A 27854-nucleotide genomic window follows, 5' to 3' on the forward strand; every position below is an offset into this window, starting at 1 on the left:
CAATCAATCTCAATTGTGATGAATTAGCGGGTGACCCTACAGTTTGTGATTGGGAGCTTGCTAACGACCATATGCTAAAAGATCATATTACTGATACATCTAGAACACCTTTATTCCAAAAAATTAAATCTTATGTAGTCACATGTATGAGGCTGCCAATATATATATATATTTATATATATATTTCATTCTTTTATTTTTTTCAATTGTAGGTAAATACGCAACACGATTTGGTACAAGTAGTATTGCATTCGCTTTCCTCCAAAAGATACGTACACACCCAAAAGCAGGGAAAATTAAATATGCAAATTACCCGCATACATTCTGTTTTTTTCAACGAATGACGTACAACACGCCCATGTGCATAATCATTGAAATAGCACAATTTACCAGTATTAGCATTTCTGTCTACCGATCACACAGGAGTGGTATTAGTGTTAGCACATCGCATATTGAAGCAAGTAAGGTGATGAATTGTATTTTTTTGTGTATAACATTATTGTTTAATAATGAGATGGTAACCTAAACTGCAGCATACTAATCGGACTCCTTTTTTACATTTCAGCATTTACACCAAACATGCGAACATTGTTTGTCTTCGCTTTAGTATTCATACTGGTAATCACTATACAAAATGAAGAAATCCAAGCAGATGTAAGTTCACTGTAGTTGTCTATATTTTCCATTGTATCATGTATATACATCCATTGTTTACTTAGGAATAATCAAATAATTGTTGGTTTATAAAATCTAGAGCCAAGATGGCCTCGCGGCCTTGTCAGCATGATGTGTATAATTATAGCTTATGTCTTCTTTGACTATATTGCACAGACTGGTGTCGGGTCAACTTTAGCATTGTGTTGCTTCTATGTCTAGTTGTCAAATACTGAATAGTGGTCAAATATTTACAGTCAATTGCATTTCTAATCATTTAATATTGATATCGTTTGTACAGTGCGCTAAGACAGAATGTGCTCTGTCTGATATTTTTTGTATATGTTGGGCGTGGGCGTGGCACACGTTTGTTAGGAGTTCAAAGGACCCTTACGTTCAAAAGTCTCCCCTGTATATTTTTTATATCTTAATTACTTACTAATTTATGACTCTTACATTCATATTTTAGTAACTTAATATTATCAACAGATACTGTTGGCGTTTCCTTATTTTTGCGAGACTCTATTTATTATTAATAACTCTTTTTCGTCGGAAACCCCGTTCTACTTCTTCAAACGTGCGAAAAAAACCGTCGATAATTGACTACTAGCCTGAGGAGTATGAAAATGGAATCATGGGAAAACTTTAAATTTGTCTACCGGAAATCAATGGCCGTTCTGTTGCTGTTGAGCCGTCCCGCGAATCTTCCACATAGATTGCTATTTTACATCACTGCGACTAAAAGGTGGGTAGTTATTGCATTCAATTTGTTAACAAACATGTACAAATACTAAATAATGGGAGGTGGGTGTTTCATAATTGTAATCGCTTCGTGGACAGTTGTCGCGACAGTTTACTAGTGCAGTGATGTGATGGTGTGAGCTGAAGTCCGGGTGCTATGAATTAGGAGATACAATGTAATCAGCAATCATAGCTAGCATATAAATTGTTCATGTTGCTTCTAAAATATGCCCGTACTATTCGAAAATATTGGGTACGTTCAGTGAAGTGAGTGACTCAGGCCGACAAACAGCTCGTCGCAGTTTAGTCGGTCGCCACTTATTCTGATCATGGAGGTAAAAATCATCCGTGTCCTGATAGACAATCTGCATGGTGCTGTCTCCAGTGTTTTTGTAATTTTGGTAATGTGTTTTGAGAAATCTGATTTTTTAAAATATGCCTGTGCGTCGTACAGCTCCGAACACGAAAATTAGAAGCAGACTGGCAACGCAAGCCCATCAAGTCATTCCATGTGTGCCTCCAATTGATCGAATGTACAATGATACACATTAACTTGTCGAGATAAATTGATACACTGAAATACCCCTACCCAAAGGAGGGCAAGTATGTTTGAGTTACAAACTTTGATTTACAAACATGTCTTATCATAATTTAAAGGTCACTGTGACCTTATTCAAAATTATTTAATTTGTACTCCATAAAAGTATATACTGAGCATTACCATATGTTTTGTGTTGTTGATGTAACATTTTCTGTCTGCATTTGGTCAAGATCTAAAGAAAAAATATGTTTACTATGAATTTATTATTTTATTCTGTTTTAAAAAGAATGAGAACCTGTTTGTAAATTTTATATGATAAATTTAATTTGGGAAAAAACACAAACTGTACACACTTTATTCTTTTATCCAAGATTTTGTATGATCATATTTTTATAATTTATACTATTTTGAAGTAGTGTTTTTGAGTGAACTTAAAAAACATTTCTTAGAGAAATTTAGAAACAATACAGCAAAGGAAACACAGGCGTACACTACTGTACACTATTATGTAACACATATTTACAAAAGCATAGTATACAAAACAGAAAATGTTGTATTTATTAGTTAAACAATTCCCACATGTTGCGCATCTCCATGCCTGTCATAAAAGTGGTATCTCCCAACTGCCCGCGAAACATGTATCTAAACTCCAAAGGCGCGGCCTTTGATCTGATTGAGTTTTGTCTAAACAATCATGTACATTTCATGATCGACCTGACCGCTTTATCTGCACGTCTGTGTTTCCGTTACTGATTTATCTGCATGATTGGTTGGAACTCCATTGACAATCCCTTTTCACAATGTTTGGTCCAGCATAATGGTTACAAGTGTACGAACAGTCATATCTCTGCCATTTCTATGCCAATCTTCTTCAAACTGGGTATGATTAATGTAATTATTGATCCGGTTGTGACAATATATAGTGTGTGTGCTAATTTGCATATCTGGATATTATTTGCATATATTATTTTTTGTGGACAAAGTCGTATCTGGTGTTTCTATGTTGATCTTCTCCAAACTTGGTATGGTTAGTGTACTTATGGTTCCGGTTCTGACAACATATTGTGTGTGTGCTAATTTGCATACGTTTGCATATATTTATGCTTATAGACCAAATTGTGTCTGGCATTTCTATGCTGACTTTTTCCAAACTGTATTGACTGTCACGCTTATTTTTAAAACTGTTGCTCTCAATTTACAAATTCTCTCCATTCACACTAAAGCTTTTCAGTGTTTAACTTAAATTGCAAGAACAAAGAGTTCAACAATTTCTAGCAACTACATACAGATTTGTTCAGTGTAATCAACCAGATTTAAAAATAGCATACACTGCCTTATAGTTACTGTAATAGCAGTGTAAGGTACCCAAAGCTGTAACTGCTGTTACTGATGGATTTCTTGTTTTATTTACATATTAAGACATTTGAACAAAGTGATTTATTGAATTTAACACACACAAATCACCAATACCTGTAAATAGCATTTTATCTATTTGGAAACTGTACATGTTTAACTAACCGGATGCAACACATACATGTGCGGTCAGAAGGGATTTAAATTTTGAGCAGTCTGTATGAAAAGGAGGGATGGTTTTTAGCATCGCTGTCGACTTTGTCGAGCGGAGCTTATCATATGAGTGATTGTCCGTCTTCGTCCGTCCGTCGTCCTTGTCAATGTTTTACTTTTTCGACTTCTTCTTGAAAACTACAAGCCTGAATGCTTTGATACTTGGTGTATATGTACCTTGGGTAGATCTCTCTCAGATTTGTTCATTTTGTATTGATATCTTCAATTTTCTAATTTTGGTGAATATTTTTGCCATTTTTGGTAAAAAGTGATATTTTCGACTTCTTGTTAAAAACCACAAGTCCAATTGCTTTGATATTACATATATAGGTACTAAATGTGGACCTCTCTCAGATTTGTTCATTTTGTATTGATATCTTTAATTCTCTAATTTTGGTGAATACTTTTGTCATTTTTGGTAAAAAGTGATATTTTCGGCTTCTTGTTAAAAACCACAAAACTAATTGCTTTGATATTACATATATAGGTACTACATGTGGACCACTCTCAAATTTGTTCATTTCATGATGGCACTTCAATTCTCTAATTTTGATGAATATTTTTATCATTTTTAGTAAAAGTGATATTTTCGACTTCTTGTTAAAAACCACAATCATATATGGTGAAAAATGATATTTTTGAATTCTTGTTGAAAACAAGTCCCATTGCATTGATACTATGCAAATTGTTCATTTTCTAATGATATCTTCTGTTTTTTAATTAAAATGTGCATTGCTAACAGCGGAGCTATCTCAACCGAAAGGCTGCTTGTTAACAACTTCTATCTGAAAAGGGGTTTAGTTTTCTCACTTACAAATGTATTACTACAGCTGCTAACAATATTGTATAATTTTATCTTACCACTTTGTTGTAAATTCATATTTTACCCCATTTATGCATTTTATCGTTTTTTCGGACTGCTATGTTTTTAGTCCCTGTTCGGAGGAAGTCCGAAAACTGGACTTATGATTCGGTCTCCGTTCGTGCGTCTGAACATCTGAACTCTGCCCCCCCCCCCAACCCTAAAAAGCATGGGCAGTAGAAGCATTTTCAAACAAGAGCTGAAGAAAATGCTTCTCAGTGAGTGATATTTATCTATGTATATAGAGCATATTCATTTTAAAAGTATGCAAATGGACTATTTCCTTGGTCCCCGCCAGTATTATACAATTTTGTCCCGTACATGAACATGTAAATATTTTGTTTGTATACTGGTGAAATAAATAAATATAAATATAAATCTAGAACCAGTGATCATATTCAGACAAAACTCGGCAATCGGATAGTATGGGACAAACGAAAGTTTTTTTTACAAATCTGTGCATATTTAATCAGGAAAATTTGCATTATAATGAATTCTTCTGGTGCTAATATCTCAAAACAAAATCGTCACATACAACCCAGAACACTGAAAAATATATTTCTAATAACCGGATGAAATAACAGATAATTTAAGGCACTTATATAAGATCTAACTAGTTGTTGGTGTCAATCTGTGCATAATTAATTCACTTTAACTTATAACTTTTTTGTATGAATAAATTCTTGTTCCAATTGTACCTTGATAACTAATCTTAATATTTAAGTAGTAGATATGCAGTAACCGTATGTCAACAAGCTATTCTGATATCTGCATTAGGAGCATATATATTGCATGTTTTATATTATATATTTACTTCTCAAGAAAGCTGGCACAAAATAAAATGTTGCAGTATATTTCTGTACGGTTTAAATTAAGGTTTATTGTACATTTCTTTTTATTCACAGGATAAATGCAGTACACCAATTAACTAAGGAGTTGTAATGAACACCGGATTAGTGGAAATTTGTAAGATCCTGACCCTACTGAACCTTGCATACATGCAACCTGATATTATTGTTTTGTTTTGCAAATGTGTGTTTAATATTAACTTGAATAAATGATTTTCTCAAATGATACATTTTAGGTGTTTGTTTTGTTTCCCAGTCTACTTCACGAATAGTTCAATAATTTATAAAACATGATGTTCAAAAGTGCCGTCAATAAATGTCTACTAATATTAATTATAAATAAATGGAAGTGTCAAAAGTATCCTATTTACATTCAAAAGTATACTCGTAATATCTTAGTTAGGTAATAGAATATTTCAATAAATGTCTACTAATATTAATTATAAATAAATGGAAGTTCAAAAGTATCCTATTTACATTCAAAAGTATGCTGGTAATATCTTACAGTTGTGTAATAGAAGATTTCAATAAATGTCTACTAATACTAATTATAAATAAATGGAAGTTCAAAAGTATCCTATTTACATTCAAAAGTATACTGGTAATATCTTACAGTTATTTAACATAAGATTTCAATAATTGTCAACTACAACGTAATATTAATTATAATTAAATGGAAGTTCAAAAGTATCCTATTTACGTTCAAAAGTATACTTGTAATATCGTAATGGTATGTATTAGAAGATTTCAATAAATGTCTACTAATATTAATTATAAATAAATGTAAGTTCAAAAGTATCCTCTTTACATTCAAAAGTATACTGGTAATATCTTACAGTTATGTAATAGAAGATTTCAATAAATGTCTACTAATTTTAATTATATATAAATGGAAGTTCAAAAGTATCCTATTTACATTCAAAAGTATACTGGTAATATCTTACAGTTGTGTAATAGAAGATTTCAATAAATGTCTACTAATATTAATTATATATAAATGGAAGTTCAAAAGTATCCTATTTACGTTCAAAAGTATACTGGTAATATCGTAATGTTATGTTTTAGAAGATTTCAATAAATGTCTACTAATATTAATTATAAATAAATGGAAGTTCAAAAGTATCCTCTTTACATTCAAAAGTATACTGGTAATATCTTACAGTTATGTAATAGAAGATTTCAATAAATGTCTACTAATATTAATTATAAATAAATGGAAGTTCAAAAGTATCCTATTTACATTCAAAAGTATACTCGTAATATCTTAGTTAGGTAATAGAAGATTTCAATAAATGTCTACTAATATTAATTGAAAATAAATGGAAGTTCAAAAGTATCCTTTTTACATTCAAAAGTATACTGGTAATATCTTACAGTTATGTAATAGAAGATTTCAATAAATGTCTACTAATATTAATTATACATACATGGAAGTTCAAAAGTATCCTATTTACATTCAAAAGTATACTGGTAATATATTACAGTTGTGTAATTGACGATTTCAATAAATGTCTTCTAATATTAATTAGAAATAAATGGAAGTTCAGAAGTATCCTATTTACGTTCAAAAGTTTACTCGTAATATCGTAATGTTATGTATTAGAAGATTTCAATAAATGACTACTAATAGTAATTATAAATATATGGAAGTTCAAAAGTATCCTATTTACATTCAAAAGTATACTCGTAATATATTAATTAGGTAATAGAAAATTTCAATAAATATCTACTAATATTTATAAATAAATGGAAGTTCAAAAGTATCCTATTTACATTCAAAAGTATACTCGTAATATCTTACAGTTTTGTAATAGAAGATTTCAATAAATGTCTACTAATATTAATTATATATAAATGGAAGTTCAAAAGTATCCTATTTACATTCAAAAGTATACTCGTAATATCTTACAATTGTGTAATAGAAGATTTCAATAAATGTCTACTAATATTAATTAGAAATATATGGAAGTTCAAAAGTATCCTATTTACATTCAAAAGTATACTCGTACTATCTTAGTTAGGTAATAGAAGAGTTCAATAAATGTCTACTAATATTAATTATAAATAAATGGAAGTTCAAAAGTATCCTATTTACATTCAAAAGTATGCTGGTAATATCTTACAGTTGTGTAATAGAAGATTTCAATAAATGTCTACTAATATTAATTATAAATAAATGGAAGTTCAAAAGTATCCTATTTACATTCAAAAGTATACTGGTAATATCTTACAGTTATGTAACATAAGATTTCAATAATTGTCTACTAATATTAATTATAAATAAATGGAAGTTCAAAAGTATCCTATTTACGTTCAAAAGTATACTCGTAATATCGTAATGTTATGTATTAGAAGATTTCAATAAATGTCTACTAATATTAATTATAAATAAATGGAAATTCAAAAGTATCCTATTTACATTCAAAAGTATACTCGTAATATCTTAGTTAGGTAATAGAAGATTTCAATAAATGTCTACTAATATTAATTATAAATAAATGGAAGTTCAAAAATATCCTCTTTACATTCACAAGTATACTGGTAATATCTTACAGTTATGTAATAGAAGATTTCAATAAATGTCTACTAATATTAATTATATATAAATGGAAGTTCAAAAGTATCCTATTTACATTCAAAAGTATACTGGTAATATCTTACAGTTGTGTAATTGAAGATTTCAATAAATGTCTACTAATATTAATTAGAAATAAATGGAAGTTCAGAATTATCCTATTGACGTTCAAAAGTATACTCGTAATATCGTAATGTTATGTATTAGAAGATTTCAATAAATGTCTACTAATAGTAATTATAAATATATGGAAGTTCAAAAGTATCCTATTTACATTCAAAAGTATACTCGTAATATATTAATTAGGTAATAGAAAATTTCAATAAATATCTACTAATATTTATAAATAAATGGAAGTTCAAAAGTATCCTATTTACATTCAAAAGTATACTCGTAATATCTTACAGTTTTGTAATAGAAGATTTCAATAAATGTCTACTAATATTAATTATATATAAATGGAAGTTCAAAAGTATCCTATTTACATTCAAAAGTATACTCGTAATATCTTACAATTGTGTAATAGAAGATTTCAATAAATGTCTACTAATATTAATTAGAAATATATGGAAGTTCAAAAGTATCCTATTTACATTCAAAAGTATACTCGTACTATCTTAGTTAGGTAATAGAAGAGTTCAATAAATGTCTACTAATATTAATTATAAATAAATGGAAGTTCAAAAGTATCCTATTTACATTCAAAAGTATGCTGGTAGTATCTTACAGTTGTGTAATAGAAGATTTCAATAAATGTCTACTAATATTAATTATAAATAAATGGAAGTTCAAAAGTATCCTATTTACATTCAAAGTATACTGGTAATATCTTACAGTTATGTAACATAAGATTTCAATAATTGTCTACTAATATTAATTATAAATAAATGGAAGTTCAAAAGTATCCTATTTACGTTCAAAAGTATACTCGTAATATCGTAATGTTATGTATTAGAAGATTTCAATAAATGTCTACTAATATTAATTATAAATAAATGGAAATTCAAAAGTATCCTATTTACATTCAAAAGTATACTCGTAATATCTTAGTTAGGTAATGGAAGATTTCAATAAATGTCTACTAATATTAATTATAAATAAATGGAAGTTCAAAAGTATCCTCTTTACATTCACAAGTATACTGGTAATATCTTACAGTTATGTAATAGAAGATTTCAATAAATGTCTACTAATATTAATTATATATAAATGGAAGTTCAAAAGTATCCTATTTACATTCAAAAGTATACTGGTAATATCTTACAGTTGTGTAATTGAAGATTTCAATAAATGTCTACTAATATTAATTAGAAATAAATGGAAGTTCAGAATTATCCTATTTACGTTCAAAAGTATACTCGTAATATCGTAATGTTATGTATTAGAAGATTTCAATAAATGTCTACTAATAGTAATTATAAATAAATGGAAGTTCAAAAGTATCCTATTTACATTCAAAAGTATACTCGTAATATTTTACAGTTATGTAATAGAAGATTTCAATAAATGTCTACTAATATTAATTATATATAAATGGAAGTTCAAAAGTATCCTATTTACATTCAAAAGTACACTGGTAATATCTTACAGTTATGTAATATAAGATTTCAATAATTGTCTACTAATATTAATTATAAATAAATGGATGTTCAAAAGTATCCTATTTACATTCAAAAGTATACTCGTAATATCTTACAATTGTGTAATAGAAGATTTCAATAAATGTCTACTAATATTAATTATAAATAAATGGAAGTTCAAAGGTATCCTATTTACGTTCAAAAGTATACTCGTAATATCGTAATATTATGTATTAGAAGATTTCAATAAATGTCTACTAATATTAATTATAAATAAATGGAAGTTCAAAAGTCTCCTCTTTACATTCAAACGTATACTGGTAATATCTTACAGTTATGTAATATAAGATTTCAATAATTGTCTACTAATATTAATTATAAATAAAATGGAAGTTCAAAAGTATACTGGTAATATCTTACAGTTTGGTAATAGAAGATTTCAATAAATGTCTACTAATATTAGTCATAAATAAGTTTACATTGAAATTCTTATTTTTCAACGAAGTTAAAAAGCATCATTTTTTTTGGCGTTCTAAAACCTCGTAATATCGCAAGTTTAACAAGTCTTAGAAAGGGTATTGAGACCAGAAATAAAAATCTTGTACTGAAGCTCAAAAAATTACAGTTGTACGAAATATGTCAAAACTCAAGATTGTTCTAATTAGCTAATTGATATACTTAAAATAAAATATTCAGATATGTTTTTCATGCATAGTTTATCTCTAGAAAATGGGGGAAACATTTATCATTCACCATTTTTCATGAAATTAAACAATCATTAGTATTCTAATTTGCATATTCAGATAATTACCACTAGTAATATGGATACAGACTGCATCAATGTATGTGCCTATCATATTTCGTTCAAATCTGTTGAGTTGTTGAGATAATCCATAATTAGTAATGTGCAAATGAGGCAATTTACATATGGAAATTATCTCTAAAAGTAGGGGCCATAGAAATGATGTCAATGTATATCCCTACCAAATTTAGTTCAAATCTGGTGAGTGTTGATGAATGAATCCAAACTTAGTGAAAAAATGCAAATTGCTAATTTACATATGTAAATTACCCAATAGTAATATTGCCTGCAAATAACATCAATGAGCACCCGTATCAAATTTGGTTCAAATCCGTTGAGTTTTCATGAGATAATCCCAATTTACTAAAGAATTAATATGGAAATTGTCTAATTTACATATTTAACATTAACAGATTTTGTATAAGTATTCATATTTCTTTTCAAATGTCTTCAAATTTCATTTATCTTCCGTTTAGACAACCTGAGAAAGTGAAGTTTATGTGTAAAACGCCTGCATTTGTGGTGAGCAGGCAGTAACATGAATTAAATATGCTATCAGACAGTACCACCTAAGCTTCTGTTCATTGGGACATGTGACCCTTTTGAACGCAAGGACCCTTTGAACTCCTAACACACGTTGTATTACCGTGTATGTCCTATAATACTCTAGCTGTTGTATTGTTGCACTATATTTGTATTTATTTATTTATTTATTTATTTATTTATTTATTTATTTATTTATTTATTTATTTATTTATTTATTTATTCATTCATTCATTCATTCATTCATTCATTCATTCATTCATTCATTCATTCATTCATTCATTCATTCATTCATTCATTCATTCATTCATTCATTCATTCATTCATTCATTCATTCATTCATTTATTTATTTATTATATCTTAGAGAATTCTCACAGAATGGCTAATTTTGATAAGAAATCACCTGAGTTGCATACCTGTAGTCATTTCTGTAAAAAAATCAGCGAATAGGTAGTCTAGATACGTAGTCACCAAAGAATATGATTTCTGTGGCGATGTGCACTATATCAAATTGTATTTACATTTATGTTGTTTGTCTTTCGTTTTTTTATTACACACATTTAAACAAATGTTATTTCTATATTAGTGCATGTGCTACAAAATAAATTCTAGCTCTTTTAGTATTGAGTTATCAGTTGGAATTGCCGACATATTGAAATTAGTCAGTGCAATTGACAAGAATGAGACGATGAGTTTGTATTAGCACTTCATGATATAAATTCAACAAGTGGGTTTACATGGAAACGCTCCTGCATAGAATCAGGTGGCCAATTATATTGGCTTTTAAATTGCAGAATATCTTGTTTCAACGCTTACAATAGCCAACTCCATTCGTCAATGTGTTCAAGTCTGCTACAAACATAGTTATGCAAAACTCAGGTCCCAAAATAAACTGAAATGTTATTATTGAGTCAGTTAATAACGAATACCATTGTTACTCATTATTACCCTTATTAAATTTGTTATATTTGTGAATAAATTTTAGTATAATTTTTATAAAAACATTTTTATTTTTCAACAGGACACGAACGGCGATAATTTGGAGGACAGTAAGTTAAATTTAATTTATTCTATTTGATTTATAAATTTTAATGACAGTTATTTTGAGCTCAATAATTGTTTGTAACTTGTATCATTTTAGACATAGACGAGTTGGAATGGGAATTACAGGTACGTATAATACTTCTTTATACAATGTATATATTTAGTTTATTCTGCACGTATTCCACATGCTCAACCTGAATCTTTCGCGGTCGAACTTGTTCAGTACAATCTTAGTAATCTTATTTTTATTTACATTATATTTTACGTGGTACAGAACCTTGAGGAGGAGGTAGATTCCGGTGAAATCCCGGTAAGTGAGGGTTATCTTTGTTTCCGATATTTATGTTCACTGGAGGGTGGATAAATCTATTTCTCTAAAGACTAGAATATAATTTACAAAATGATACACATATTTTTTGAATTTTAATGTCGGTATACAATCGTAACTTTTCACGCGAATGCCGAGTTGCAAATTTAAGAATGCAACTGAAGAGGTTCGATGTAAATTTAATGCAAGAACTGCGAAAACCATTTATATTTTGAAAATAATTCACATGTACCATTTGATGGTGAAATTATTACTGACTATTTCTACCACCCATACAATCAAGCGATTTTGAAACAACCCAGTATGAGCACTCTCTCATAGAGTTATGTAAAACATCTGGTTAAGCTATCAATAGTGAACGATTTTCATATTTTTATATTTTACGTGTTGGAAAGCAAATAACAGCAGTTTTGTTGATTATCTATATCTACTTTGTAATTTCAGAGTAATGAAATCAATTGTAGATTTACATATAGATTGTAGAAAGGAATCAGATTACCAACCTGTAATATTCAGTATTAAAACAAGTATCAATGGCATAGTCAAACTGAGACTTGCCCCCGTGAATTACGTAATGAAAATACGTGTAATTTAATGTTGATTTGGAATTATAGGTTACGTGACGCTTTTATTTCGCCATTCATGTGACAATGGTAGTTTTGAGGTCAATAAAATTGTGGAACTACTGAAAACTGAGGAATAACACTTCGAAAATAGAAAAAAATAACAACATATAAGCTAATATAGAAGCATCAAATCAACAGAATTAGAAAACATCTGCTCCCTTCCTAAAATTGATCAACCAGACCAGTCATTCCATATCACCAGTCTAGAACGGTTTGCTTATTTTCAAAAGTTATTTAGTGTTATTGAATACTCTACCAACATTGACCAGCTAAAAACTGAAATTTTGTATGCATAATTCGCGAAAAGTATATGGTGGCATTTCTATTGAGTTGATTTCTATGAAAATTATTCATCAAATTATTACCAGCTGCCATTTTTTCAAATGACTGGGTGACCGGTTTGATCATACCCGTCCATAAGAAGGGGGTCGTTGTTATAACTATATGAGGAAATATGTTACTGTCATTGTTGGGAAAAATATTCGTATTCATTCTTATCCATTATTAGTCCCCGTTCGGATGTAGTCCGAAAACGGGGACTTATGGATTGACCTCCCTACGGACCTATATCTTAGACATGCCTGGACCAATTACATTCAAACTTCACACACACACACACATCATGTATAATATTATACATATGCACGCCAATTTGTTTCACGTTCTTATTAAAAATGGCCGAATGGCGGCCATTTTTTGTGCTAAAAATTCATGAAATATCAAGTATTTCTGGCATTCATAGATGGAATTTGTTATTTACGGATGGATTTTGGTAAATACATTAGACATAATGAGTTCCTTATGCATGTCATTTAATTTTTCATATCAGATTCAAAATGCCTGACTAGCGGTCATTTTGTTTTTATAAATGCGCTTCTAGAGCCGTATCTCCGACATGTTTTGACATGTTTTATGTTAAAATTTTATATATTCATTATGCATTATGTTATAGATATATATATGTATTCAAAATAGCCGGTGTTGTGTTAATTAATGCTGTTCCAGAGCAATACGGACAAGTACTCGTTTGACAATCAGATGCAAAATGTCAATCATTTTAATGTTAAAAAATCATAATAACATGTTTATATTCCAACTGTGTATCTTAAATTGGATTACTAGCGGGACTGTGCCATGTATGACTTGTTTACAAAGATAGCATTTCTCTACTGCCATAGTATCATTAACAGTAATTGATTGTTTAGTTATATTCAGATAACAAACCCTGGTGCAGTGATAGCTTTCCCGTTCTACGAACATACTTGTAAATTTACAGCAAAATCATTTCTAATACTCGCGTTTTCGAATTTGCATTCCACATATTAATATAGAGAATGTTTCTTCTTGTTTATGATTACGATTGATCTAAGTGTAAAATATAATAGACATATTCAAGTTCTAGTAAGTAGTATAGTGAATGCTGGAAAAAAACTCTTAATCGGTACTTTCTGTTTAATATACAAAATAAGGTTCCTATATATTAGCACTGTTTTAATAGATAGGCCGAAGTCACGGTTCGATATTCATTCATCAAAGATGCAACCCCTGGTCACGGTTACAAATGCTTTCCTTAGATTCGGGTTGACTGATTCAGGGATAAATCTTTAAATAACGAAAAGGTCGTTGTGATAATTAGTCTTGTAACAAGATCCTAAATCTAGAAAATGATATCTGAGACGATATACACTATATCGGTTTGTATTTTACACCACATTATGTATGTTTCATTCTTTCCAATTACACATTTGAACAACATATATTTCACGTACTTTTCCTGTCTTTACTATTGAAAATAACCGGTTACTATGACGTAGCATCTTTTTCATACCAAGTTTCTGTTGTAATTCAAGATAATATATATATATATATATATATATATATATATATATATATATATATATATATATATATGCATACCAATTCCAATAACTTTCAAAATTCCTGACTATATGGCTTTTTTTTCAAAAAACATGCCAATGTAAAGGTGGTCGAGAAAAAATAATTTAAGTACTATAATTGATTGCGCAAATATGCCATAAGCTCCGATACACTTTGAACATAATTAATTTTATAGTAGATTTTGGATGTATATTCGATAGTGCATACTATAAAAACAATGTTATATTACATTATTTAACTGTAATTATTAAATTGAAATTTGGTGTTTTTCAGGATACGAAAGTTACCATTTTGAATCAAGGTTAGTCGAATTCCATGTTATCTATTGAATTATTATTGAATTGAACTAAATTCGGGTGTTTTGTAAAAAAAATATTTTAATAACTATTTGTATTCTTTTCGTCTTAGGTGAAAACGAGTTAGAATCAGAATTAGAGGTAATTCATTCTTGAGATTTTATCTTATAATTGCACTACTATTTTGTACATATTCCTCACAAGTCCAGAAGTCATAGTTTGGGTAGGCTATGATGCATTCAGTCGAATATCGGTACTCCGAGTAATCTAAATTTCTTTTCTCTCATGCTTTACGTGGAACAGAAACTTGATGAAGTTGGTCCTGGTAAGTAGCTGTTTCCTGCGTGAATATAAAGTGTGAGAATAACAAGAATTGATGATTATAATATTGATTCGATGTAAATATAACTTATTATAGACATATGATCAACTGTTAAAATCGAAAACAAATATCAACGAACATCTAGGTGAAACACCATCACAACTATGCGACAGTACATTGCTCTCCGTTTTACTTTGTTATACAGATATTGCAAATTAGTTAAAGTAATAGATTATTCTGAGTAGCAAGCCACTTAATCAATCCCTTGAATTAAAGTTATTGATGTTTATTATTATTATTATTATTATTATTATTATTGTTATTATTATACATTCAAAAGTTTGTATTTCAATGGCGAAAAGATTCAGATCTCAGCAAGCCCCTTACTGGTTGGCACTGTCTGAAAATGTAATGAGAAACTATAACATTTTGATGAATAAATATTTTATTTGTCAGTAATATGTAATCCAAGACATATAATGGATTGGTACTAGTTTCCTCTTCTGAAAAAAATAACTGTGAAACAATCAATTACTTTTAAAGTAAATTTAAGAAATTATTTTCGGATCAACGTCTCTACCAATATTGAAGTTTGTCCATGTATGAATTTTCGAAAATGATTGTGCTCTAAATAAAAAAAATCTCGCAACTGCTTTCCCATAAAAGTCCATGGCATTCCCTACTTGAAGTTTTATAAGAATGCGTCTATAACATTTTCTTATCTCTAACTTTCTTTTACTCATCTACCAATATAAAAAATGTCAAATTAACAAACCAATGCGATCTAAACATGATCTAATTGGTTGGGATGCCAATGCATTCGAGACATCATTTTCCCTCTACTTGTATTTACACTCATTCTATTTACATTTTGTTTTCAGTGGCAGCGAGACAACCTGATGACAGATAACACTACACATTAAATGGGACCATTCCATTTCCAGTTCAAACGAGCCACTCATGAACTGTGGTCGTAAACATTGTCATAGCATTTTGGTTTATTCTATTCAGCAGTAGGTATAAATCATCAGATGATACGAATAAATAGCATGTTTAAAATCAAATTGCTGGAATAGAATAATTAAATATATCACATTGTTTACATCAACTCGTATATTAATATTAAAACATACTCAGCGATTGTTGGGAACTTCAACTCAAAACGACAGAAAGTGAGATACGTTTGGCAGCCATCTAAATAACTCTATTCGGGTTTTCAAGTCATTCTGTTCGTCATAGGTCGATGTATGGCGCACAATGAATGGAAACAGGCTTCAGTTCATTTTTCTATAAATAGTTTACTTGTTAAATAGATGTTACCTTTTTGTAGATTCAAAATTACGAAGATGGAATTACCAACATTTATTGATAGAACCATAACAAAATACTCGCAGATATAATTTGGGAAGTATCCAAAATCCACATACGAAATTTGTCCAGAGCTTTCTCTGACTTACATGCACAACGTAAAAGCGAACTACTACCTCGTCTAGAATTAACACTAAAAGCCACGGGAAAACGATTAGTGAATATGAGCAGGTAAATCACAAAATCGAACAACTCAAAACAAATTATAAATTGATAGTCTGTGATGGACACCCAGCTGAATTGTATAAGGCTCTCTGTCCAATCGTCGGACCTAATGATGTACGCGTTATGTTTACACTATATCGAGAACAGGGGGTATCTTCCTCGGATACTAGCATTGCTTCGCTAAATTCATAAAAAGAATGGGAGAAATATTCTTGAAAACTGGAAACTCATTACTCTTCTAAATCAAGACTTTAAATCATCGCTTTTGTGCTTTTATTACGTTTACAGGCAGTCTTAAACAAGATAATGATCGGTTTATTGGTCAAAACGTTAGGCTTGTTGTAATTGATAATGCCATTCTCATTCAAAGTAATGAACAAATTCAATATCGGCAATACATTTACTTAACTAGACCTACTTATTATACACAGACTGTGGTGCTCGTGTTATCAATCATGGCTATTTATGTCAACCTTTCTATTTGCAGCGCGGCATTCGACAATGTTTTCCAATATCGCATTATTATTCTTATTACTAGTTGAAATTTCATCATCAAATCTGAATAAACTGGTAATTGGTCGAATAAACTGCGAATATCCCAGGTAGCCGATGATACCACATTAATCATTTCTAACGATATATTTCAATAACGGATATCGATATCTTTTTTTTCAATTAATATTTACGATGGCATAGAAATGGTATTCACTAAAAAAATAAGCCATTAAAAATGTGTTACGTATATGGGCACAAAGACGTCTAACACTATACGTCAGCATTGCTATAATTAAATTAATTGCGGCAGCACAAATCCCATATCTCCTAAATGTATGCGATGTTTCACTTAGCACTCTTGAGCCGCCTTGATAAAATCTTTGTTCAGACGTAAAACTGTTATCGGCAATTATGATGAATATGGTATTCGAATGTACGACATTATCGTGGGGCAAAAATCATTCCGAATGGTGACAATTTACGGAATAATGTTACTAGTCTTTTCTGTGAGGTATGTGGAGTTTATTGACCGCTAAGCCGCTTATATAAAATACATACGGTATTTACACCACCACGACCACCACTATTCTTCCTTGTAAAATATTACATTGTAAAACTCTTGTGAGATCAATTCTTGAATACGGTTGCTCGCTCCCCACGAACTAAGAAATCTATCGAGCTGAATGAAGTCGTGCAAGGACTTGCCAGTTAGTATATTTGCAATAATTATGCTATTAAATGTAAACGCATGCTCAGATCTAAGTTGTTACCTTTGGCATTATAGAAAATCTTGAATGTTATGCCACTTTTTTATTTTATTTATTTCACCATTATAACAGAACAGAACTTATGAACAAAATACAATAGAAGTAATTCCGGTGTGGACCATGGAAATAGTCCTTCTGGACTAGTCCAGTCCATGGCCCATACTGTCAAGTCGAAATTTACAATTTACCAGTAAAGGAAAGGAAAATTACTATTTACATTAAAAGTAATCTATATAATTTAGATATAAAAATGACTAAAATATTATGTGTAATAATATTATAAACGAACTACTGGTACAATGAATTTATTTGCAGAGGAAAAGAAAAAAATGCAGAGAAATGGGAGGTAATCGAGGAATTTAACAAAGCAAACAATGTTTCATTTCATATTTAAATTTGTTTCTGTTGTTGATGTTTTTGGGGGAGTCTGGAAGTGAATTCCAGTGTTTTACTGCAGCAAATTTAAAATTATGTTGTGAAACTGTAAGGTGAGCAACAGGAATTGACAAGTTACCGCTAGACACTGAACTTGTGGGATTTATTTGTAGACAATGTTTCAATACAAAACAACTGCACTAGACAATTTAATCTAGTTTCGAGTATAACGTTTTTTTTTCAATTCCCCAGATTTGTGAAGTTTGAATTAGTTTAAAGAAGTTTCTGTTCTCTAGAAAATACCATGAAATGGATTGCAGTGGGTGTTTTCTTTCCCACTGTTCCAAGGTATTGTCAGTTAGAACACGCATACTATGTTAAGATCTTAATTGTGTGTTGGTAAAACATTAATAAATGAATACAATGAATGAGTGAAGTAGTGTGATTAAATAGTTAGACAATAGTAATACAAGAATGCATATATTATTGATCGATTATTCAGTCCTTGGTGATATTGCCATAGTGGAATTAAATACAGTAGCTGTCAGTCAGTCGATCAGTCGGTCGATCGGTCGGCCATTCAGTAAGTCAGTCTTTTTTATTCCGTGTTAATACCATTATAATACATCAAAAAGTATCTTCAGTCTTAATACAAGTAGTTGAGTTTAACTTCGTTCGCATGTTTGGCAACCGTCATATGTCAGTCGTCTACTCTGAAACATCAACCTCATATTGCATCTGCCTACAATTCTGCGCATGTACTTTACCATGCTGAAAATCTCCCAACATCATTGTAGAATAAATGATACCAATGTGATGTATACACTTGATCAGATGTTCGTTCAATATTTATTCGTTTGCAACCCACGACGTGACCATTCTTTCCGCGACTTTTGTCTACTGAAAAAGCTAGAAAGAGGAGAGATGGAATTAACACATATATAATATTGTGATCTAAGCAATGCCTCAACTCTCCAGTCCACTTTGGTTTTGTGTTGTTTTTTATTCCTCAAATAAATTAGGTAACTGCAATGCAGGGCGCGTAAAGAAATCATTGTGCGATTTACAATTGTGTATCTCAAGGTACATATTTTTCCACTGAATTTCTATTCGGGTTATATTTATCTCTGCTTCTGTCAAATGCCCTTTCTGCAGCATGGCTGACTTACTTCAAGACACCTTTTTTAATGTTCTACGTACAGTGCCCTCTAAGTCTGCATTTACCACACAGTATTTTGCCTCTGTGTCCTTCTTTCGTAGTTTAAAGTGTACTGCACCTCCAAATCATTCTCGCATGTGATCCTACTGCAACGTACAAAATAATTATTCATAATTTCGTCAAAAGACGAAAATGCCTTCCTGAATTGTTCGCCATACAAATTTTCATTTTTATTTATTGACTTCATACGGCATGTACATATATATATCTTTGACGATGTACCGGATTTTTCATATGAGTAATACATCATGATATGATAATATTGCACTGCGGATGGATGTAATGTGTACGGGCACATGCAATGCAAATTGTGTTGTGTGTCACCAGACGATCAAGAGCATAATGTGCATTAGTATTATTTTATTTAACATTTATTTGGATTGCTTTTCAACCAGTGAATCGAAGCGATCTCGGCTTTCTATTTGCAGTAGCAATCCACTGTCTCGTCTTCAGTTATATAAAAATTACTATGTTTTGTTTTATATATATGCACACTTTATTATTAAAACATAAAGTACATCGCTGTATGTAATTAATAACACAAATTATTATTATTATTATGCAATGTCTTTATTAATTTCAGAAGACGCTTATGGCCGCTGTCATGACACAATATTTTGTCTTCCCCAAAAGCCGAACATGGCCGTTGCTTACTACACGATACAAGCAAAATGCAGTTATGAGTTTCCAGGGTATTTTTTTTTTATTTTAACGGATTTCACGGTTTGCTCATATGTCAATCTGCTAATATATTTGCTCTGACTTAACAATCTATATAGTGGGCATGTCTATGTATGTTCTTGTATACCTTATTCACTTGCGAAATGCAAATACTGTGTCTAAAACTTAGTTACATTCTGCAGACAAATTCAACTAAGAAAGTGGCTTGTTTTTGTGAATCTTTGTATAATAATCAGGACTTATAGATTGAAGAAACTGCGATAATGGTTAGCAAGTTCATGGACTATTCGCATTTAGAGGCCACAGATTATAGTTGTTATGTTAATACTGACATGTTATAGCATAGTATGCGATAGACATGCTTCAATTTTGCGCCACAGAGAAGCTAATTAGCAGTCAATAAAAATATTAACACTGTCGTTTCTTACTCAGCATATGTCATAATTAAGATTAGAAAAATTCTGTAAATTGTCAGCATTTAGTAAAATATTGTGTAGAAGTTTGTACATAAAGTCGGCTAACTTATGTTATGTAGACACCCCAGTGTTCTGTAATACCAAAGTTTTGACCAGTTTAACTAATTGTTAGGAGTTCTGTTGCATTTATTGATTATTCAGGACGGAACCCCACACCCTCCCTGTGGCTTTCGTTGCGTATAGAAGTAATTGTCACGAGTGATGCGGTGTATCATTCGAGAGAGAGAGAGAAGCGAGTTAAAGTAGAGCATAATACACCGCATCTCGAGTGCAAATAACTTCCATACGCTTGTTATATGTTTGATAAGTTATGCTGTGCCAATGTTTACATTTGTCAGTGTATAACGGGTGTACTATGCTATATCTGTTACAAATATGATGAACTATTCACTTGTTATAATGACACAAATTTTGACAGGTCATTGTTTACGTTTAGCCAATGTTGTTTTCTTGTAGAGAAAACTGACCATTGTTATTTCCCTTTTCTGTTTTCATAGTGGAATAAAAACTGTTAACTTTGCAATTTTTAGTTTCACTCGTATCAATAGAATGGACTTGGCTATTCAGTTTCAATCAAATGTAATTTTTCTGATTATATTCTAACCACAAAGTTTGCTCATTTTGTGTAGTTACTCCCTGGCAGCCATGTTTGTCTTATGGAACAGGAGAGGATTTAACAGTGGTGTTGACATAGCTTTATTGTCAGTTTCACTAAGGTGTTGATTGGGTAGAGGATTATAACTAAGGTTACATGAAAGGTATACCTTCAGTAGCATGTCCCTGTTTTCTAAGGTCTATGGTTTGAGTTAAAAATTCCTCCACAAAATTGTGCATTGGCAAATATGCCGTGCAACTGGGTAATCTATATCCGTGGAATCATAGCCATCCCTGAGTGCCGATTTTGTTCGTTGGTATCTGGCTAGCCCGCAGTGGGCTATGAAGCCGATGTATCTGAAATGTGTTTAAAAACATAGAGTTGAGGTAGCTGTTCGCCTCGGAAAAAAACACTAGAATCAGCCTTTTTCTAACCCATAATACATTGCGATTGACGCGAATTCCTGTGATTAATTTTGCTTTTACCTATGTGTCACGTGACAAACGATATTTCATTCTACTGGCGCTAAGAATTGCGGGATAATAACGGCTGTCGTAATATCGTCAAATAATGTTGTTTACACTAGAAGAAAACATTAAACTGTTCAGTTTTACTGTTTATTGGCATGGATCTTTTGCAGAAAATGCTATTTTTCTGGGAAACCATATACCTACATTATAGGCACGTTGTAGTATTCTTGATGCAAATAATTTGACTTGTTTTTATTCGAGGTCGTGGGTTTCCAGTCAATTAAGAGTTTTGCATGTGATGATCCCGTAGCTCGATATCCGACTGTCAACACAAAATACACAGAAAAGACGTCCAGATAAATGATATGAAAGGTCGATGCTATTAGTTGAGATTGTTTTAGCAGATCCCACCAAGGCTTTAGTATGGCGTTAAGGAGCCTAAACAACTCTGCAATGATTTATCTTTCAATCCTTGCAATGAAAAATCGTGTTGACACTGATGCCGCCTTCTTTATAAATGATGTCGTTAATGCGCATGATTCGGTATTGTACCCAAGACTTTAAAAGTAAAACATCACCCTTATATTGTATGTGTTTATTACACCAAATTACCCGTTCGCTAATTTTTCGTGCAGTATTCGTTTTAAAAGAACGTCCTCCAGATTCACGCCACGCTTGCGAATATATTGCGTATTCCTAAAAAGGTGGGAGATTAGTCAAGTTAGGGCTGTATTTTTGTTTTAGAATATTCATGAAAAGTGTGGTTTTTAAAGATGTGTTTTACATAGAAAGTAAAAAGGAACGCATTTCCAAGTTGCACTTTCCAACATGAGACGAGTAATCTATGATGCCCGGAATGCTTTTTGCCCAAGAAAAATGTCGTACATTCGAATACCACATTCATCATAATTGGCGATAACAGTTCTACATCTGAACGAAGATTTTATCAAGGCGGCTCATGAGTGCTAAGTGAATCATCGCATAATGATATCAATTGTCCCGTGTCGTGTTAGGCGTCCTTGTGTCCATATACGTAATATATTTTCAATGGTTTCGTTTTGCATAATGAATGCCAATTTTACGCCTTAATTAAATTTAGCATTATCACTTACAACACGAACAAGCAGAACATATGTGTATGAAAAATATGTAAAAGTCTAAAAAAGCTATTTATGTTGGTACATTGCACAACTACCCAAGCGCAAAGTGATTAACAAAGTGCATAAAAAGTTGTGAAAATCTCCTGCAAAGTTGTCAGATTTACATGGAAATGTTACCTATGTTGTTACATTATCGAGACCAGTAGTTAAAAGTTCGCGAAAGTGAATAAATATATTATAAAAGGCCGTTTGAATATCGTGGTGGCCCTCTAAGAATGTAGAACTTTGGAACATTTCCAAACATTGAATGGCCGCCAATAACAATAAATTTCAAAATACTCTGATAGATGAGTGGTCAGGTGATCTACCGTTCACAAAAGTAAAGTTCAATCGGTCGTGGTTAGTACTTGCATGGCAGACTACCTGAGAAAACCAGCTGGTGAGATTTTTGGGTTTTTGCAGTTTGCACCTCTTTGGTCCAAGTTGCTGAAACAGCGTGCAAAGTTGCCCAAACCGATTGCAAAATTGGTAGATTAGCGTGCTTATTTGATATTAGTTGTTGTTATATCTAACCCTGCATTTATAAAGTATGAAAAATGAACAAAATCCATTTGAAGCCTCCCATGTTAACAGACTGTCATATGAGCCGGCCGTAAAATGAACAAACACACCCTAAAAATGTGAAAAGCTACTGAAAATTTGGTGGATTTGCGTGTATATTCCCCCAAAGTCATTTCATATAGAACCCCGCATTTAAATTTAAAACAAAAACATGTAAAAGTCTAAAAAAAACTATTTATGTTAGTATATTGTACCACTACCCAAGCGCATAGTGATTTACAAAGTGCATACAAAGTTGGGAAAATCTCGAGCAAAGTTGTCAGATTTACATGGAAATGTTACCTATGTTGTTACATTATCGAGACCAGTAGTTAAAAGTTCGCAAAAGTGAATAAATATATTATAAAAGGCCGTTTGAATATCGCAGTATCCAGCGAAGGATGTAGAATTTTAAAACATTTCCAAACATTGAATGACCGTCAATTGCAATAAATTTCAAAATACTCTGATTGATGAGTGGTCAGGTGATCTACCGTTCACAAAAGTAAAGTTCAATCGGTCGTGGTTAGTACTTGCATGGAAGACTACCTGAGAAAACCAGCTGGTGAGTTTTTTGGGCTTTTTCGGTCTGCAGCTATTTGGTCTAAGCTGTTAAAACAGCGTGCAAAGTTGTACAAACTGATTGCAAAGTTGGTAGAATAGCGTGTTTATTTGATCTAAGTTGTTGTTGTATCTAACCCTGCAGTTATGAAGTATGAAAAATGAATAAAATCCATTTGAAACCTCCCATGTTAACAGACTGTCATATGAGCCGGCCGTAAAATGAACAAACACACTCTAAAATGTGAAGAGCGATTGAAAATTTGGTGGATTTGCGTGTGTATTCCCCCAAAGTCATTTCATATAGAACCCCGCATTTAAATTTAAAACAAAAATATGTAAATGTCTGAAAAAGCTATTTATGTTAGCACATTGTACCACTACCCAAGCGCATAGTGATTAACAAAGTGCATACAAAGTTGTGAAAATCTCATGCAAAGTTGTCAGATTTACATGGAAATGTTACCTATGTTGTTACATTATCGAGACCAGTAGTTAAAAGTTCGTGAAAGTGAATAAATATAATATAAAAGGCCGTTTGAATATCGTAGTGGCCCTCGAAGGATGTAGAATTTTAAAACATTTCCAAACATTGAATGGCCGCCAATTACAATAAATTTCAAAATACTCTGATAGATGAGTGGTCAGGTGATCTACCGTTCACAAAAGTAAAGTTCAATCGGTCGTGGTTAGTACTTGCATGGCAGACTACCTGAGAAAACCAGCAGGTGAGTTTTTTGAGTTTTTGCAGTTTGCACCTCTTTGGTCCAAGCTGTTGAAACAGCGTGCAAAGTTGTCCAAACTGATTGCAAAGTTGGTAGATTAACGTGTTTATTTGATCTAAGTTGTTGTTGTATCTAACCCTGCAGTTATGAAGTATGAAAAATGAATAAAATCCATTTGAAACCTCCCATGTTAACAAACTGTTATATGAGCCGGCCGTAAAATGAACAAACACACTCTAAAATGTGAAAAGCGATTGAAAATTTGGTGGATTTGCGTGTATATTCCCCCTATGTCATTTCATATAGAACCCCGTAGTTGAATTTAGATCAAAAATATGTAAAAGTCTAAAAAAGCTATTTATGTTAGTACATTGTACCATTATCCAAGTGCAAAGTGATTAACAAAGTGCATACAAAGTTATGAAAATCTAATGCAAAGTTGTCAGATTTACATGGAAATGTTACCTATGTTGTTACATTATCGAGACCAGTAGTTAAAAGTTCGCGAAAGTGAATAAATATATTATAAAAGGCAGTTTGAATCATATGAAAATTTGTGCTTACAACTAGTTTTTAATCCGTGTCGAAAACGTGCACAGAATGGTCGTTTTGTGCACGTTTTCGACACGGCTTATCAGCTACCTCAAGTGCCAAATCCATGAAATAAACAACCAATGTCAATAGAGTAGCCTAGGTGTTAAAATGGATTAAGTACTGGCAAACCAACTTCTGCATAGGTATGTTTCTAAACGCTTGCTTTTTCGCTGATTTAGTCATCATTTTTGAATTCAGAAGCCCGCAAAACCTAGTATTACATGTGAGAACGAAACAAATCCGTCGAGATTTCACGCTTTCCCGTAAAAGGGATGCTGTCTGTTCCCTCTTTGGACTCCCTCCCCGCGTATACTAGTACTGGTACTACCATGGATTAGTACCTTCCATGGTACTACCAACTCTAACCATGTTTCCATTTGGTGACGCATGTCAATTATAAATGGGCATCAATACTCATTTCGCCCAATATTTCGCTTTTATAACATTTTATAACATATCACTTAATTTCCGACCGGAAACACGACCATGTTTTTATACCTTTTTTTTCTCACTCGCTTATTAAAAACACTGACCGCTTGTTCAAACACTGAACACTGGCACACGAGTTGTCGAAATGGTTGCTTTAGTGCTAAAGTTTGAAGATTCAATGAGTATTAACCATTATTTAATTTCGAACGACACTTCCAAACCATCATACTTTGTTTTGTTCGCGAACGTACAGCGGGACTGTGTTCCGTTTGAATCCAGGGCAGAGAGCAGATACACCAGGAACATATTGATGCCACAGCCATGAATTTAAAATGCGAGCATGCAGACGGGCGATATTTCTGGGTTCGCGCGGTCGAAAAAATAAGCGAAAATTATTCAACAGGCGGTTGCAAAAGCGATTAAAAATGATAATCGAAAAGCAGAAGCGAGCAGGAGGTTGGGTGAAATTAGTGCCGTACATTCAGGTACTTTGTAAAAATACAATCGGCCAAGATCTATATCATTCTGAGGCACGCTAGAGACAGACAAAATGCAGTTTTAAATATTGACACCGTTCGTATTTTTTAAATGAGTCAAAAAATAAATAAATTGTATGCTGCTTAAGCGATGATGGATCGAAACAGACTCGTTTTGCAAGTTTTAACGGCTACGTTCTGCTGAAGATATAAGACTTCACTTTCGGAGTTATTACCGAAGATAATGTACAACAGCAAAAAACAACAACATTTGGTTATGTGAAATAGAGTAGCATTCATGTAGGTCCAGTCAATACTGTTGTATCGTCTATTTCGTCAACCGAACGTTACTACCCGGACCTGCTCGTCGATTATTATTGCAAATGTCATTTTTTCCCAGAATCAATTGGGTATAAGTACGTTATTTTAGAATGATTTTCATTTGGTTTCACCAAAGACAATTGTCTTTGGTTTCACGTGATAGTTAATCTGATTTATCATATAGCATTACAAACAGGAAGTCCTCGGCATGGGTCAGAGTACTAGTACACCCCAGACCACTCGTTTTGATGAATGGTCTGGGTGTGGCTTGTGGGTAAGAATAGAAAATGAATTTCGGTGAGGTTGTGATTATTTGGATTTTTGAGAACGGATTTTTACTATTGAAATGAAATTATCACGTCTAGGGGTGAATTGTTAATAGGTGAAGTGATGTTAAAAACATAAGTAGTTCATCTTCTTGTGTACACCGCAACAACAAAGGTATATTTTCTAACACAGATCTCCAGTCAAGAGGGTGGCGTTTAGACGTAACCCCGGAGTTAAACCATAGACAATATAGTATGAAGGACAAGCGACTCCAGCGATTCTATTGTAGCAGGGTAGGCTGGAAAATGTTAAGCTGATTTAAACTAACCGTTAACATAAACTAAATATTTATTTCGATTTCTCGTTAAGGTAGAGATGCCTGACAGGTATTTTAATTAGTTAATTAGGCAACCAAGATGACCTCCCTTGTCCACAAAACTATATACAGCCAAAACAAAGTCAGCTTGGACATTCAGTTGTGAGACATGACAAAATAAACGGTGCCAGTGATAGATTTCGCGAATGAAAGAACAAAATAAACGCAATCAAAGGCGCCGACCACGCGCGTTCGAAATATATAGAAATTACGAGAAATTTCGCCTGCATCTTTCACTCACGCAAACGCACACACATGCTATTTTCAGACAACAAAAAACAAGTTTAGTCAGTGAAAATAACAAAATTTGACGATTCGTGCATCATGAAAACAATAATATTCGTGTATTTTGTCGAATACGGGGTACAAACTTACACATGCATTCCGTTTGAAAGAGTGTGAATAAGTAGTCAAAATGACGACAGACATGAAAACGGACGGATTGAAAGTTAATTTCAAAATAAGTGCAAGACAGAACAACAAAAAACGAGCACAGTCGGTGGAAAATAACATAATAAGAAGATTCATGCATCATGAAAATTAAAATATTCGAGTATTTTGTCGAA

At 31.9% G+C, this 27854-nt stretch overlaps 1 protein-coding gene and 1 long non-coding RNA gene across 3 annotated transcripts; both read left to right on the forward strand.

Moving 5' to 3' along the window:
• Positions 1-317: 317 nt before the first annotated feature.
• LOC144353157 (uncharacterized) lies at positions 318-16292 on the forward strand. Of its 2 annotated transcripts, none has more exons than XM_085508061.1 (9): positions 318-461; positions 566-654; positions 11735-11762; positions 11855-11883; positions 12032-12067; positions 14884-14911; positions 15019-15047; positions 15210-15231; positions 16110-16292. In XM_085508061.1, exons 1-9 carry the CDS (start codon positions 341-343, stop codon positions 16136-16138), a joined length of 411 nt encoding a protein of 136 aa, XP_085364187.1. In that variant the 5' UTR covers positions 318-340; the 3' UTR covers positions 16139-16292. The 2 variants fall into 2 exon arrangements, with proteins under 2 accessions (XP_085364187.1, XP_085364188.1); XM_085508062.1 differs by having other exon boundaries at positions 371-466.
• LOC146734621 (uncharacterized) lies at positions 1220-5440 on the forward strand. Its single transcript, XR_014931551.1, has 2 exons — positions 1220-1399; positions 5270-5440. It is a non-coding gene; the product is annotated as an uncharacterized LOC146734621 (long non-coding RNA).
• Positions 16293-27854: the final 11562 nt, after the last annotated feature.

Source organism: Saccoglossus kowalevskii, chromosome 14 (genome assembly GCF_978046115.1).
Source record: "Saccoglossus kowalevskii chromosome 14, keSacKowa6.1, whole genome shotgun sequence".
In the NCBI taxonomy this organism is placed as follows: Eukaryota; Metazoa; Hemichordata; class Enteropneusta; family Harrimaniidae; genus Saccoglossus; species Saccoglossus kowalevskii.